This window comes from Trichoderma evansii (assembly GCF_050947405.1).
Source record: "Trichoderma evansii strain SZMC 28006 chromosome Unknown GGI43scaffold_1, whole genome shotgun sequence".
In the NCBI taxonomy this organism is placed as follows: Eukaryota; Fungi; Ascomycota; class Sordariomycetes; order Hypocreales; family Hypocreaceae; genus Trichoderma; species Trichoderma evansii.
This window is the reverse complement of record NW_028145205.1, coordinates 5492-22029: the sequence shown is the minus strand read 5'-3', so window position 1 is coordinate 22029 and position 16538 is coordinate 5492. Positions and strand designations below refer to the sequence as shown.

The following is a 16538-nucleotide window of genomic DNA, read 5'->3' as shown; positions in this document are numbered from 1 at the left end:
TAGCTGTCTTATTTTCTTCTACGGAACCATGCACATGTCCTACTCGCAATTTCAGAAAGCAATGAAAGCTCTTTTTATCGTAATCCGAATGAAGTACTTATTGAGAATAATATGACACTAATTCTATTCACTTGCTAGTTATTTAGAAGTTCCAGTAATTTCTCAGCTAAAGGTTGAGCACTAGCTGGGTTCTGTCCGAATAATAACTTCCGGGATGGCCCCACTATTACGTGTGGACTCCAGGCCTCGCTGGCTTTCTCGTATAATCCGTTACTCGCATTATTAAGGGCATCTTCGAGGCTGAAGGGCATATCCGGTGGGACTATTTTATTGGCATATGCCTGCTCCTCCTCTGTGTTGCTGAATCCTGTTACTCGATGTCCAGTGAGGATTGGCGATCCGTTAGCGAGCTTGACATTGACCAAAGCCCCTGAGCCGTGACAAAGAGCGACAATAATGCGATCTGCATCATAAAATTCGCGTAACAATTGAATAGATTCAGGATCAGTTGCGAGATCGTACATTGCTATATGCCAATGTTTGTTAGTTGTCATGAGACTCTTCTTACTTCACGTCATTGTAAAATGAATAGAGAGCACAATTGCACTTATACGTACGTCCAAATCCACCAACGACGAAAATCACATCAAACTCTTTTGCGCGTCCTAATAACGAAGAAATCGTTTTAGTTGTATTCCAGAGATCTTGCTTAGTATTATAGAACTCCTGACAATATTCGTCATCCTTGAAGAGAGTTACTGAGATAGGGTCAACGACTGTAGTACCCGTTGGCGAGGCTATGGTCACTTCAGCATGCGGTGAGAGGACGTGATAAGGGTGTGCAAACTCTGGCTATATACCAAGATGAGTTAGATTGCGACTAGCATGTTCCATAGCGCCAGTGTTTATTTGCGTACCAGATACCATCCAGCCGAGTGAGAAGAGAGCACAAACAGAATATTTGTTTTAGTAGTAGGCATGTTGTAGGAGAACAGCTAAGTTAAATCTGAATATGTGAGCTTCAGCAACTATATGTAAATTGCCAGATCAGTGCGAACAAATTTGCTCTGTAAGCGGCGTGGCATGGCTTATATCTTCAATTAGCAGCAAGGGCAATTAATATAAGCCTGCTGAATTATCAGTTGGCATTTCCATCATTAACCCCGCCTTTCTTGATCCTTGTAACTTCCTATTTCGGAAAGGAAGAGATCCTCCAATAAATATATTATACATAGCGACGCCTTATCGCCTGGAGACATCATAGGCGCCTGGCCATTCAAGGTTTCGTTAGTTCAGCCTCTTTCCCCTTCCATCAAAGGCAAACATTTGTCACGCAACCAATACGGCTGGAGCGGCAATGATAGTGATTTTGAGTGGCAGGAATACGAATATCCAGCAATTACCCGGAAGGATTGGTGTGGATATGTGTTTTTCAATGTCACAACCTCTACAGATTCTAGAATATATAATGACGGGACTTTGAATTGTATTTCCACTCGAAGGGCGTGGGAAATATAGATAGAAATACGGAGAACCAGTTAGAATGTCAATAATGAAAGCTGTGGGTATGTATCAATGCTCTTTCCCGTGCAACGAACCCAATTGACCTTAGTTAGACATCCGAGGCGGCAAGGGGGAAAGAGATGCTCTCTTTATTAATGCTGACACGCCCAAGCCAGTTCCTGGAGAGGGGCAGGTACTCATTAAGATTAAGGCATTCGGTATTAACCGCATGGACATAATTCAGCGTCGCGGGGAGTATCCTGTTCCTCCTCAAGCACCGAGCACTCTTGGTGTTGAATTTAGTGGCATTATTGAAGCATTTGGCCCCGGTAACCATGGTGTCTTCAATACGGGGGATGAAGTATTTGGACTAGCGTATGGGGGTGCATATGCTGAATACCTGGCCGTTAGTTCCAAGATGCTCATTCATAAGCCTCATGACATGAAGTGGGAGTCAGCCGCGGCGATTCCTGAAACTTGGATTACGGCCACGCAGGTTCTTCACAAAGTGTTTGCATTTACTCGGGGGAAGTCGATTCTTTGGCACGCCGGCGCTTCAGGTGTTTCAATCGCAGGTATTCAGCTATCACGGCTAGCTGGTGCATCCGCTATATACGCTACGGCGGGAAGCGAAGAGAAATGCGAGTTTCTTGCGTCGCAGTTCGGTGCGAAAACTTTCAACTATAAAACACAAGACTGGGTCTCAAAAATAAAAGAGGATACTGGTGGACAAGGGGTTGACTTTATTGTTGACTTCGTTGGAGCTGATTATTTCCAAAAAAACCTTGACGTCGCCGCTCGCGATTGTCATATCGTTCTGTTGTGGATATTGAGCGGCGGCAAAGTACCCGATGCAGATATTTCGCCGATTCTTTTTAAACGTATCCGGATTGAAGGCTCTACACTTCGAAGCCGTGATGAGGAATATCAGGGCGAGCTGCGTGATAAGCTCGAAACCTATCTGCCAGACTTCGAATTCGGAAGGCTGAAGGTGGTAGTTGACAGAATTCTTTCTTGGGAAAGGATTGTAGAGGCGCACAAGTACATGGAGGAGAACAAGAACTCTGGTAAAATTGTCTGTACCATTTCTTGACAGATGAGCCAAGTTAAGTTAAACTAGTAGTTAGCCCGTAATGTTAGCTACCTACTCTGTGACGACAGTTGCGAGACTTTAATGTATATCCAAACATCAACCCTACAACTTCAGCAGCCGCAGGCCGCAGCAAATAATTCATGTTTCTGATCTATCTCAACGCATTTAGCAGTGGTAGGGTTTGGGATTATCCGTGTCAAACTAACACTGTTTTTGCTGCAACGCCAGCATACCACTTTTGAATATGAGCGACAGAAGCTAACATGATGCTAGCAATGGCATTTCCCTTCCATAGCTTTCCTTAAAACAATAACACGTTCTAGATCCTTGTCGCTGAGGGGCGTGACAGTTGTAACAAGTATCTCATCACGATTGACTGTCTTATAATGGTTGAAGAGCTACTGATTCCGCGACGCCAAACGCCTTCCAGAAAGATAAGGTTCCGACGAGGTTTCCGCTGCTGCCGTTGACGTTCCCGCGTATTCCACGTCGTTTATGCGATTACTAAACTGTCACTGTCCTTTAGGGTTCTCACAATTGTGGCACAATCGGTCTAAATTACGGACCTCTTAAGCAGCAGTATGCATCCTTTGATTTTAGGGCTATTAATTGTTGTTTAATGGAAAACAGCCAGTGTAAAATTTATTTAACCAGGCTGTGCTTGTGGTAGAGGGAAACGAGTCAATCAGCAAGCCCCAATGTCAATGGCATTTTTGGAGCAATAAAACGGGACGGTACGTTTTCAGATACAGCGACTTTAAACGTCACTTTACCGGAATTGCCGGTAAGATAACATCAAACCCCGCAGCTGGTTTCTAGGTGGAAGCGGGCTAGAACTCTTACTGCTACTGCCGTCACGTATAACTTCGTCATAGTTGACAAATAAAAGTGTTGACACTTGTGGCCAGTCACTGTAGCAAACTTTCAACACAAAATGTGATCAGTGCAGCGGAAGTTTTTATTTCATAGTTGAGCTATCTAAATAGTGAAGCATCTTGATTAGACCAGTCATTCCATTTCCCAAGAAGGTTCATGGTGCGATATATGTAAAAAGACCCATTAGCTAAGGAGTGTGGAAAAACTTGAGCCCGTTTCGCCGCAATTTGACGGTGGTGCAAAGCTGTGGATATAGGAATGAAGGCGTCACGGTATAAAGGTCGTACTAAGTGCTCATAAATTGAACGCGTTCTTTTGACGAGATCATTGCTGACTTCTGACTATAGCCAAGAAATGCTGACTTCTGACTATAGCCAAGAAATCGTCTTTGCTGTTTATTGCAAAGACACAGATGGTTCGATCCGCAATTGAATGTATAGGGAACGTTACCCCGGGTCCGAGGGGTTACAAGCTCTGGCACTCATCCAGTGCCGATGGAAACTTTCTGCCACATGTGGCCCCAGAGAATCTGCCACCAAGCCACTGGCTGCCCATACGCCACTTCGGGCTGGCGTGTCTATAAATAGAGGTTTACTAGGGCTTCGGACATTCACTATGTTTTTCACACATGAGAATATACCTGTTCAAAACGTAAGGTTGCTCACCACCTAATATTATATTGATAATAATGGTAATCACAATTGCGCTAATTATAATGTTTAACAAATTTATTCTGGCTGGCACTTTTGGACATGTGAATTGAAAATTGGGTATACGAGGTAATAAAGCAGCCTTTGCTTGAAAAACTTACGCGAATTAGCCACGCAACGCTTTGCTATTACAAGCATATTAGTCTCATCAATCTTCTCCTCATGTCTTGAAAACCCTACGACCGCTAAAAACCTTAAATTTGCTTACTACTATTTAGAATAAACTCATAGAGAGATAACCCTAAGCTGCGCCGCATTACATCAAAGGCGGGGACAGTCGCAGGGTACAGGCATCTCGACATGACTTGTTACTAATGCAAAAATTATACTATAACTGGTAACAGAATGATCTGATATGGGGATTTAGACTTAGATGAGGCTGATAGATTCTGAGTAGATGATAGCAGGATCTCTGACATTGCGCTCTATATATATTTATTGTTTAGTGAAATAGATATCAGCGCTTGTTGTTCTCGGAGGGGGCAATTCTGAGACGCTATAGATTTACGTAGTTCCTTAAACTACCCTTATTAGTAGGTTTTATTATTGACATAAGTTGAATTAATAGGCTATCGCTTGATATCTAGCCCAAAGATACAATAGGCAGCTGTGGCTGTGACATAAAGTGATTTGGATACTATGCATGCATAGAGTCAAATCCTTGGCTCCTGTCGCAAAAACCTTTTTTATCGCTACAACAGTAATATTCCTATTTTCTATAGTAATATCTGGCGGCGTAATGGAAAGAGATTAGGCAAACTCATGTATTTTATGTAACAAATTCTAATGTAATTTTAAGAGACTAGTCATCCGATTCTAGGTCCTTTCTTCAATTAAGGGAAATATAACCTTATTTAAATCATCCGTAATCTTATATTGCTTTCCCATCGTACGCGCTAAGAGAACTCCTGTATTCGAGATAATAAATGCTGCTTGTGTCATACGCCCCTTGGATGAAGTAATCGACATAACCTTAATCAAAGATCCACTTGGATTGCTGGCAAGAGGCAGCGAAGAATCGTTCTCTCTTTCACAAACGCAGCTATTGATGATACTGAATCCGGTGATATGCCTATCGTGTCCATTTCTGCCGGCTCCCAGCCCAATTGAGCGTGGTCAAATTCACTGTAAAGGTCGAATGCTGCTAGGAAAGCTAATACAAAATATAAGACAAATACTTGAAGTGCTTAGCTCATAGAATCATCATCCCAAGACTTCGGGTATACATAAAAAATCACCCCATTGCGACTTTTGTCCACTAGCTATTTCAATGACGTTTTAGTTCCATCATGGAGGTACAGCTTTCCTCCAAAGGCATCACTTAATGGGACCCTGGACCCAGTGGTAAGATGAGGTGTTGTATTTTTATCGCTTTTACCTTTTTTTTACTTTCTTGGAGCCGGTTTTTTTAGTAACTTCGGCTTTGTGTTCGCGTCAGGGTTGTAAAATTGGTATAACTTTCGGGTCTATACTAGGTCTAGTACCAAGGTATAAGGTAAGCAATTCCTAAGCTATAAACCTAAGTCAGGTTTATATTAGCAGAGAGATAAGTTTAAATTTTAAAAGCAGGTGTAATTATATAATAATAACTTTAAATACAAGGTAATTAATTTAATTATTATATTAATATTATAATAATAACTAATTATTTAAGTTTTTTATTTAATAAATATAATAAATAATTTTATATAATAAGTTATTTTAAATAACTTATTTTATAATATATTTAAATAACTAGTAAATTTAATATTTTAATATTATAAGCTTATTTTAATAATATTTTTTTTAAAAATATGGTATTTTTTTAAATTATAATTAATTAAAAATTTTAAGGTTTTATTAAAATATATATTTTAAAAATTTTATATAATTAAATTATAATATAATATATTTTTTTTTATTAGTTTTATTTTTAAAGTTTAATAATATATAAATTTTAAATTTTAAATTTTTTATAATAAGTAATTTAATTTTTTTTTATTATATTTAAAAATATTATTAAATTATTTTAACTAGTTTTATTAAAAAAATTATAAAATAATAATACTTATTATTAAAATTATTAAAATAATTATTATATTTTATTTTTTTTATAAATTTAAAAAGCTTTTTTATAAAATAATTAAAAATTATTAAAATTATAAAAAATATACTTATTATAATTATTTATATAATAATAATAGTATTTTTTTAATAACTAATAAAATATTTTTTTTATAATTTATAATATATAATTTTTTTTAATTTTTATGATAAAATAACTAGCTATAAAAAAATATATTAATATAAAAAAATATTAAATTAAATTATAATTATTATAAAATTAATAATAAATAATAAAATTAATTTAATTAATAAATAAAAGTTTTATATAATTATTATATTTTTATAAGTAATATTAATAAATTAATATATAAGGTAAATAAATATTTTATAAAAATACTTAATTTTTTAATAAATTAAATAATTTTAAATATATTAAATTAAAAAATATAATAAATATATAATTTAATAGTAATATTAATATAATTAATTAAAATATTATACTTATAAATTTTAATTTATTAGTTTTATTAAGTAAAAAAAATTATATTAATTTTTAAAAATTAAATTATTTTTTTAATTCTTATAAGTTTTTTATTTTAAAAGAATTTTTTTATTAAATAAAATATTTAATTTTTTATATTTTTAAATTTTAATATATAATAAGTATTTTATTAATTTTATATTTTTTTTTTTTTAATTTTTTATAATAATTTTATTTAAAATATATTATTTAATATTTTTATTAACTAGTATTTTTTTTAATTATAATATATAAAATATTAAATTATAAATTTTTATTATATTTAATAAAATTAATTTATAATTAGCTTTTTTAATTTATTTAAAAATTTTATAAAATTTTATTTTTTTAATATTTAATTTATTATTTAACTTATTTATTTTAATATTTAATAATTTATAACTTTATAAATATTATAATAAATAAATTATATATTTATTTTAAAAAATTAATTTTATAATTTTATTTTAATTTATATATTTTTTTTATATATTTTTTTATATATATTTTTAAATAAATTTAAATTATATATATATTTTTATTATATAAATTAATTATTTATTTAATTTATAATTATATTTTTTTAATATTAAATATATTTTATAATAATTTATATATGTTTAAAATAAATTTATAATTAATATAAAATAATATTATTTTTATAAATTTTAAAAGTATTTTATTATAATATAATTATAATAATTTATTATATTATTAAATTAAATAAAATAAAATATTAAGCTAATAATTATTATTGTAATAATTATTATAATAAAACTAGCTATTATAAAAGATTTAATTATTATAAAAAACTAAGTTATAATATAATTCTTTTTCCTTTTAAAGTTTATTTTTAAGCCCTAGGTTTTTTAAAATAATAAAATAAAACTATTCTAGCAGCTTAATTAATAATTATTTTAACTATTAAAAGTATTATTTAAATACTTTTTATAATACTGCTTGTATATTTTATTAATAACTAAGATTTAATATAACTTAACTTATATTATTTAATAAGCTAAAATTAAACCCTAGGTTACTAGCTTTTAATAATTATTATATAATAATTTATTATATTATTAAATTAAATAAAATATAAAATTAAGTTAATAATTATTATTATAATAATTATTATAATAAAATTAACTATTATAAAAGATTTAATTATTATAAAAAACTAGGTTATAATAATAATTATATTACTAATAATTTTTTAATTTAATTATTTTATATAAAATAAATATAAATATATAAGTAAATTTTAATAATTTAATTTATATATTTAATTTATTTATTTATTTATAAGTAATATATAATATTAAATTTATAATTTATTTTTAATTTAATTATAAATTTTTATTAAAATTTAAAAATAAATATTTATTTTTTATTTAAAATAATTTCTTTTAATAATTTATAATTTATAATAATTATTTTTATATAAATATAAATAAAAAATTTTAAATTATATAATTTCTTATAAAATAAAAAATAAGCTTATTTTATATATTAAATATATTATTATTTTATATATTAAATATAGTATTATTTTATATATTAAATATATTATTATTTTATATATTAAATATATTATTATTTTATATATTAAATATATTATTATTTTATATATTAAATATATTATTATTTTATATATTTAATAAGCTTATTTTATATATTTAATAAGCTTATTTAATAAGTTAAATAAATTATAAAAAATAAAAATATTAATTAAATATATAAATTTAAAATATTTATATATATTAAAATAATTAAAATAATTAATTATTAATATAAAATTAAAATTAAAATATTATTTATTAAATTTTACTTATTAATAATATTATAAAATATTATTAGTATTTATTACTTATAATTTTTTTAATTTATTTATTAATATAAATTATAAAACTAAGTTTATTTTTTAAAACTTTTTTAAGTTATTAATTTATTTTAAAAGCTTAGTAATTAAATTATTATATATTAATAATTTTTATTTAAATAATTATTAAAGTTATAAGTAATATTAAAATAAATTAAAAAAATATATTAATAAAAAAAACATTTATATTATTTAAAAATAATTAAAATAATAATAAAATAAAACTAATTTTTAATATTTAATAAATTAATTAAAAATTTTAAAATAATTAATTAATTAATAAATAATTTAATATATTAATAATATAATAATTATATTTAACTTATAATAAATTATTATAATTTTATAAAAATAATTTTAAAATATATAAAATATTTAAAATATTATAACTCTTATAATAATTATAATAATTTTAATTATTAATATTATAGTTTTAAATAAATAAATTAAAAAAAATATAAAAATATTTTATTTTAATAAATTTAATAAAAACTTAATAAAAATTAAAAAAAAAATATTTTTAATATTTATATTTATTTTAAATATTATTTCTTTATTATTTTTATATTAAAAAAAAATTTAATATATAAAAATTTAATTAAAAAGATTATAATAATTTAATTTAATTTTATTTTTAAAAATTATAAAAATAAAAAGTTTATAAAATAATAAATTTAAATTATTAAAATATTTAATAAATATAAAAACTTTAAAAATTATTTTAAAGAAATATTTAAAATAATAAATATAATATAAAAAATTAAAAATAAATTTAAAAATATTAAATAAATTAAATTATATTTAAAATATATTATTATTTTCTTTTAATTACTTATTAAAATAAATTAAATAAAAAATAATAAAAAAGATTTTAGTATTAAAATTTTAAAATAAAAATTAAAAATAAGTAATATAAAATTAAATAAATAAATATTAACTTTTTAAAATATATTTAATTAATTATAAAAATTAATAAAAAATAATTTAAAAAAAATAAAATTAAAAATTAAAAAAATAAATAATAAATTTAAATTTTATTTAAAATAATAAGCTAATTAAAATAAAAAATAAGAATATATTATATAATTAAATAATAAAATTTTTAAAAAAAAATAAATATTAATTTTATATAAAATTAAAATTATAAATAATAATAATAATAAAATTAAAAAAATCTATTATTTTTATAATAAATTAAATTATAAAGAAAAAACTATTATATTAAATAAAATAAAAAATAAAATATTATATTAAAATACTTTAACAGACTTTTATAATACACCTGCTAGGTAAAAAAGGAAATAAAAGAAAGATAATTAATCTAGGCTTTACCTGGATTAATTAAATATAAAAGAAATAAGATTTTTTTTATTAAATAAGAAAAATAATATATGTTTTTTATATAAAATAACCCCTAGCTAGTGCCGCGGCCTTGTTTTAAAGAGAACAGGCCGGCAGCAGCTAGATTAAATAATTTTATAATATATTCTTGCTTTATAGTTATAATAATAATATAGTAATCTAGGTTTTTATTATTATATTTATAAGAGTATAAGCTAGTTTAAAAATATATTTTTTACTTATTAATAAAATTTAATAATTAAAACAGGGGGATTTTTTTATTATTTTTTATTATTTAATTTATAAAATTAAAAATTAATTATTAATAAATTTTTTTATTTAAATATATTAAAAAGCCTGTTAATTTAATTTATATTAATAAATAAGAGATATTTAATATAAAAAAAGAATTTATAAAATTAAAATAAAAAGCATTTAAAATTAAGCTCCTGAATTAAATACAAGTAAAAAAATATTAAATAAAAAAAAGAAATTAATTAATTATTTTATAATAAAAGAGATTATAAAGAATAATATAAGGCACTTTTTAGCTGCTGTTAAAACTTATATTTAAAACTTTTATAAAAATTATTATTAAAATTACAAGCTAAACTCCTGTTTTATTTTTAAAAAGAAAAAAAAGGAATAAAAAGAAATAGCTTAAAGTTATTTATAATTATTTAATTAAAAAAAATAAAAAAGTCCTGGATTATTTAAAGAAAAATAATAAGTAATATAAGTAAATTTTAAATAATAAAGTTAATAATATAATAATAAAACTGCTAGTATTAAATTTTAAATATTAAATTAAAAAAATATAATATTATAATATTATTTTTTATAAATAGTTATTTAAAGAAAAAGTAAATAATATAAATTAAAATAAAAAAAGTAAAAAGTAAAAATAATAATATTATAATAAAAAAAGCTTTTTATTTAAAAAAATTACTTAATAAAAAAAAATATTTTATATTTTTCTTTATTTAAGTATTATATAAAATAATAAATAATAATTATTTAATTACTAAAAAAAAATTATTATTAAATATAATTATTATATTATTATTAGCTTTTATAAAACTAATTTTATAATTATTTTAATTAAATAAATTAAAAAATAAAATAATTTAATTATAAGTTAAAAAAAAACTTTATATATAAAAATAAGTTTATATTAAAATATTAAAAGATTAATTATAAAAAAAAGCTTTAAATTTAAATAAGTATAACTTTTTTATTTAATAAGATTTCCTTAATATAAAATTAAAAAGTGTTTTTTTTATATATATTTAAAAGCACTTAACTTAATAGTTATTATTTAATTAATTATTAAGTATTAAAAAAAAAAAAAAGAAATAATTAAAATCTTTTAATAATTACTTAATTAACTTAGCGCTATTATATTAAATTCTTTAATTAATTATAATTAATATTTATTATAACTTTTAAACTTAAAATTAAAAATAATATTATTTTTAAATACTTAAAAAGTATTATTTAATTAAAAAAAACTAAAAACCTTTAATTAATTTACTTTATATTATATTAAAAATTTTTAATTAAATATTTTATTTAATAATATATTAAATTTAAATATTATTTTAAATTTTATTAAATTAAATATTAAAGCTTAGCTTTAAATAAAAGAAATCTTTATAAATATAATTTAAAATAATAAAAAATTAATTAATTAATATATACTTATATTACTAGAAAATATTTAAATTAATAAAATAAATATAAATTAAAAATTTAAATTATTTAATAATAAAAATATTTTAGCTTTTTTAAATTAATATAATTTAAAAGTATAAAAAATTTAAGTAATAAAATAAAATAAAATTAATTACTTTTAATTTTATATAAAAAATAAAATTTAATTTAAAATAAAAAATTTTATTTAAAAATTAAATTAAAATAAAATTTAATAAAAATTAAAAAATTATTTTAAATTTAAAGATTTTAATAAAAATACCTTTTTTTAAAAAAGATTATATAAATTAAATTAATAATTACTTTTAAAAAATAAGAAGGTTTATAACTAGCTGTTAAAATATAAAATAGCTTATTAAAAAATTAATTTTAAAAAATAAGTTATATTAATTATATATACTTAAACCCTAATAAGCAGATTACTTAAAGATTTAATTATATATATAATAAATTAAAACAGGATTTAAATAATTAATTAATTAGTTTTAAAATTATATAAAAAAATATAAGAATATTACAGGGATAAAATTATAATATTTATAATTTTAAATAATAACTATTAAATTATATAAAATATTAAATTTAAAGTTTTAATTAAAAGATTATACTTATTAAATAAAAAATATAACTTTAATAAATTTTAATATAAGATAAAACTTTTTAAAAAAAGTTATAATTTTTAAACTTAGTAATTAATAAATTAAAAAAATGTTTTTATATAACAAGATTTATTAAAAGCTTAAATTATAATATTTAAAAAAAAAAAAAAAATATATAAAAAATAAAAGTAAAAATTATAGCTTTTTAAAAAAACCTAGTAAAAAAAATAAATAAAAATAACTAGTTTATATTTAAAAAGTAAATATAATTAATTAATTTAAAAGATTTTATATTTTTATTTAATATATATAAGTAAAATAATAAGTTTAAAATTATAAAATTATAAATATAATAACTAGGATTATATAAAGTAATATTTTAAAATAAGAGTTTTAATGCTTATTAAATTAAAATATTAAATAATATTAAAATAAAAAATATAATTATAGCAGATTAAATTAAGAAATTTATATAAGATAAATTTAATTAGTAGTAATTTAAGAATAATATAGTTTTATTAAATAGAAAATTATATATTATATATAATAAACTAGTAAATAAGTAAAATACTTTTAATTTTTTAATAAACTTATTACAGGATAATTAATTAATAATATAAAATATATTAAATTTATTATTAAATATAAGCTAAGACAGGTAAATAAAAGGAAAAGATATTAGAAATAATTAGTATAATAATAATAATTAGTTTAAAAATATTATTTAAAAAAAAAAAAATATATTAATAATATTATTTTTAAGCTAAGATAAAGATTAATTAATTAATTTTTTAAAAAATAAGGAAAACTCTTTAAGTAATTTAAAAAGCAGTGGAATTAATATTAATAATAATAAAAAATTTAAGGAGTTATTATAATTAAATTTATAATTAAAATATTATTTTAAAATTATTATTTTAAAACTTTTAAAAAATTAAAAATAATAGTATAAAAGTATACCTGGATTATAAAAATTAATAAAAAATAATTAAATTTAAAGTTTTTATTAATAAAAAAAAGAAGAAATATATTATAATAAAAAAAATTTTTTTTATTTTTTTATATTTTTATAAAAATAATAATAAAAAAATAATTTAAAATTATTTAATTTAATAATAATTAATATTACCCTGGGTAATAATTTTTTTAATTATTTTAATTTTTTTTTTTAATAATTTATTATTAAATAAGAAATAATAAACCTGGGATAAATAAAAAGCTGTTTAAGTATTAAAATAAATTACAAGAACTTTATCTTTTAAATTACTTTTTTAATTATAACTTAAAAAAGTTTAATTTTTATAATTTATAATAGAAATTATTTAATATTTTAAAAAGAAATATTACTTATAATTAATATAACTTAATTATAAGTAATTAATATAATTATTATTTTATATTTTTAAAAATAAAATATAATTATAAAAAAAAAAAAAATATAATTTTATATAAAATTTATAATAAAAGTATATAATTAAATATAATAAAAATAAAACTAAAAGTTAGTAATATTATAAAATATAATAAATAAAGCTTTTATATATTTAAAATATTAAGAAATAACTTAAAAAAGCTAGCTTTAAAAATAATTAAATTTAATAAAAATATAAAAAAAAAAATAAAGTTTTTTTATAAAAATTATATAAATAAAAATTATATTATTTTTTAATTAAATAATTATTTTTTAAAAATAAATTTTAAAAGTTTTTTTATTTTTAAAAAAAAAAATATAAGCTTAATTTTTAAATATATTTTAAAAAGTAATTTTAATATAAAAAAAAAGACTTAAGTAATTAATATTAACACTGCTTAATATTTAAATATTAAAGCATTTAATTATTTAAAAGAATAAATATTTTATAATTAATTAAAAATAAAAAATAAAAAATTTATTATTTATTTTTTACTATTAAAAGAAGTAGGGCTAGTATAATAATTACTATAACTTTTTTAAATAAAAAAATACTTATATAAAATTTTAATAGTAATTATTAATATAATAATAAGCGCCTGTATATTAGGTAAAGAATTTCTAGGAATTTGCTAGATTTTATTTATAATTAACTAGTAGTAATAATAAAAGAAAAAAGAAAAATTAAAATTAAAAACTAGTAAATATATATTTTTTATATAAATAAAAAAGCTAGGATTATAATAAATAAAAAAAATAAAGAATATAATTACCTGGGAAATAGTATAAAAAAGCTATATTTTTATTACTTAAAAATTATTCTTTTAATTAAATAGTAAATAAAATTAATTAATTAAAATAATAATTATAATAAACTTTAATAAATGATTTTAATAACCTGTTAAAAATAAATAAAAAATATTTTTAAAATAAGTAAAAGTTTTAAATAATATTTTATATAAAAACTTTTTTAATTTTAATAAAATTATATAAGTTAATTATAATATTATAAAATATTATAAAAAATAACTTTTTTTAATTATTTTATAAAAAAATTAGTTAATTATTTTAAAAAGTAAAATAAGAAATTTTATAAGAAATATAATAAAAAATAAAGTTATTTATTTTTATAATAATATATTTAATTTTTTTAATATAAGTAATATTAAATAATAAGATTAATTAATTATTATATATAATTTTTTAATATATATTTAAAAATATAAATAAGCTATAAACTTTAATTTAAATAAAATATTAAAAATTATTATATAAGGAATAAAATATATAATTATAATATTAAATTATAAAATTATAAATATAAATTAAATATTAATAACTAGAAAATAAAATAATATAATTTTAAATATATTTTTTAAAATTACTTTTATAAATTTTTAAATACTTATAAAAAAAAAATACTTTTATATATTTTTTATATATATTAATAATTACTAGATTATATTTATTTAAAATAAATAATAAGGTTTTTTTTATATATTTAATATTTAAGAAAAAGAAAAAATAATTTATTATTAAAAGCTAATTAATATTTAAATTAAATTTTTTAAATAAGTTAATTATATAAGATTATTTAATATATTTTTAATTTTTTATATAAAATAACCTGGGATTTAAAAATATAATTATTTTTATTTATTTTAAATAATTTTTATATTTTAAAATCTAGTAAAATTATAAAAAATAATTTTATTTAAAAAATTAAACCTAGCACCTGGAATAACTACTTAAAAGAAAAATATTATTTTTTTTATATTTTATAAAAATAATTTCCCTGTTAAAAGATTATTTAATTTTTAACTAAAAGACTAGTATTTATTTATAAAATAAAAAAATCCTCTAGTATTATTAAAAAATAAAATAATAGAATTTCTTTAAGCTTTAGCTAGAATTAAATTTGAAATATATTAATTAAAAAAGCTATTATTAAATTAAAACAAGGATATAATTTTATAAGGTATTAATTATTATAATAAGTTAATAAATAAATAATAAATAATATTAATAACCCGTGTAAAAAATTATATAATATTTAAAAGTTAATTACCTGTAATTATAAAAAGGCTATTATAATTAAACTTAATAAAAATTAAAAAAATCTTTAAATATTAAGTAATATTTAATTAAAATTTAGTAAATATATTTATTTTACTTATAAAAAATATAGCTATTAAAATAAATATATAAAATAAGATTACTTAATTTTTATTAAAAAAATAGAAATTATTAAAAGTATTTAAGCTATTAAAAATACTTAAGTTATTAAAAACACTAGATTTATTAAAAATACTAGATTTATTAAAAATACTAGATTTATTAAAGAAAAATTAAATAATTTTTTTTAAAAATAAAAAAAAAATGCAGGATAAGTTTAAAAATAATAATATTAAATTATTAAAACTTAAAAGCAGATTATAAAAATTTTAAAAAAATAATAATAAAAATAAAAGAAAGTGTTTACTAGAATTAAATAATATTTAATAACTTTAAAAGTAGTAAAAGATAATACTAGGAAATATAATAATTATTATTTTAAATATTATTATTTTTTTATAATTTTTTAATATAGCAGGCTTAAAAGCTGTAAAAAGAGGAGGAGTAATTAAAAAAGATTATAATAATTTTATTATTACAGGATTAATTATATTAATAATAATTATAAGATTTTTATAAGACTTTAATAAGAGTTATATAATAATATACTTTAATTTATATTTAGAAATATTAGATAGTTTTTTTTTATTAGCTTTACTAAAATTAATAAATAAAAGCTGCTAGGATAAAATTAAAAAAATTATTTAAAATAAGCTTAAAAAAGCTACTGTT

General features: G+C 19.4%; 2 protein-coding genes across 2 annotated transcripts; one reads left to right on the top strand and one right to left on the bottom strand.

Annotated features, from left to right (window-relative positions):
• Positions 1-73: 73 nt before the first annotated feature.
• Positions 74-1088, bottom strand: GGI43DRAFT_389182 (type 1 glutamine amidotransferase domain-containing protein). The gene is made up of 3 exons (XM_083204152.1): positions 918-1088; positions 618-852; positions 74-526 (listed from the first exon to the last, which is right to left on the bottom strand). The coding sequence occupies exons 1-3, from the start codon at positions 978-980 to the stop codon at positions 135-137; spliced, it is 690 nt and encodes a 229-aa protein (XP_083065611.1). The 5' UTR covers positions 981-1088; the 3' UTR covers positions 74-134.
• Positions 1089-1543: 455 nt separating this feature from the next.
• Positions 1544-2596, top strand: GGI43DRAFT_419585 (NAD(P)H-quinone oxidoreductase; the record flags this gene model as incomplete). Its single annotated transcript, XM_083207706.1, has 2 exons — positions 1544-1565; positions 1617-2596. 2 exons carry the CDS (start codon positions 1544-1546, stop codon positions 2594-2596), a joined length of 1002 nt encoding a protein of 333 aa, XP_083065610.1.
• Between the last annotated feature and the right edge of the window lie 13942 nt (positions 2597-16538).

What these genes read in the sequence shown, in the direction of transcription:
- GGI43DRAFT_389182 (XM_083204152.1), bottom strand. Translation starts at nt 980, where the DNA reads ATGCCTACTACTAAAACAAATATTCTGTTTGTGCTCTCTTCTCACTCG. An exon ending in ACTCGGCTGGATGGTATCTG is followed by an intron (nt 853 to 917) that starts GTACGCAAATAA and finishes CTTGGTATATAG; the next exon opens with CCAGAGTTTGCACACCCTTA. An exon ending in CGTCGTTGGTGGATTTGGAC is followed by an intron (nt 527 to 617) that starts GTACGTATAAGT and finishes ATTGGCATATAG; the next exon opens with CAATGTACGATCTCGCAACT.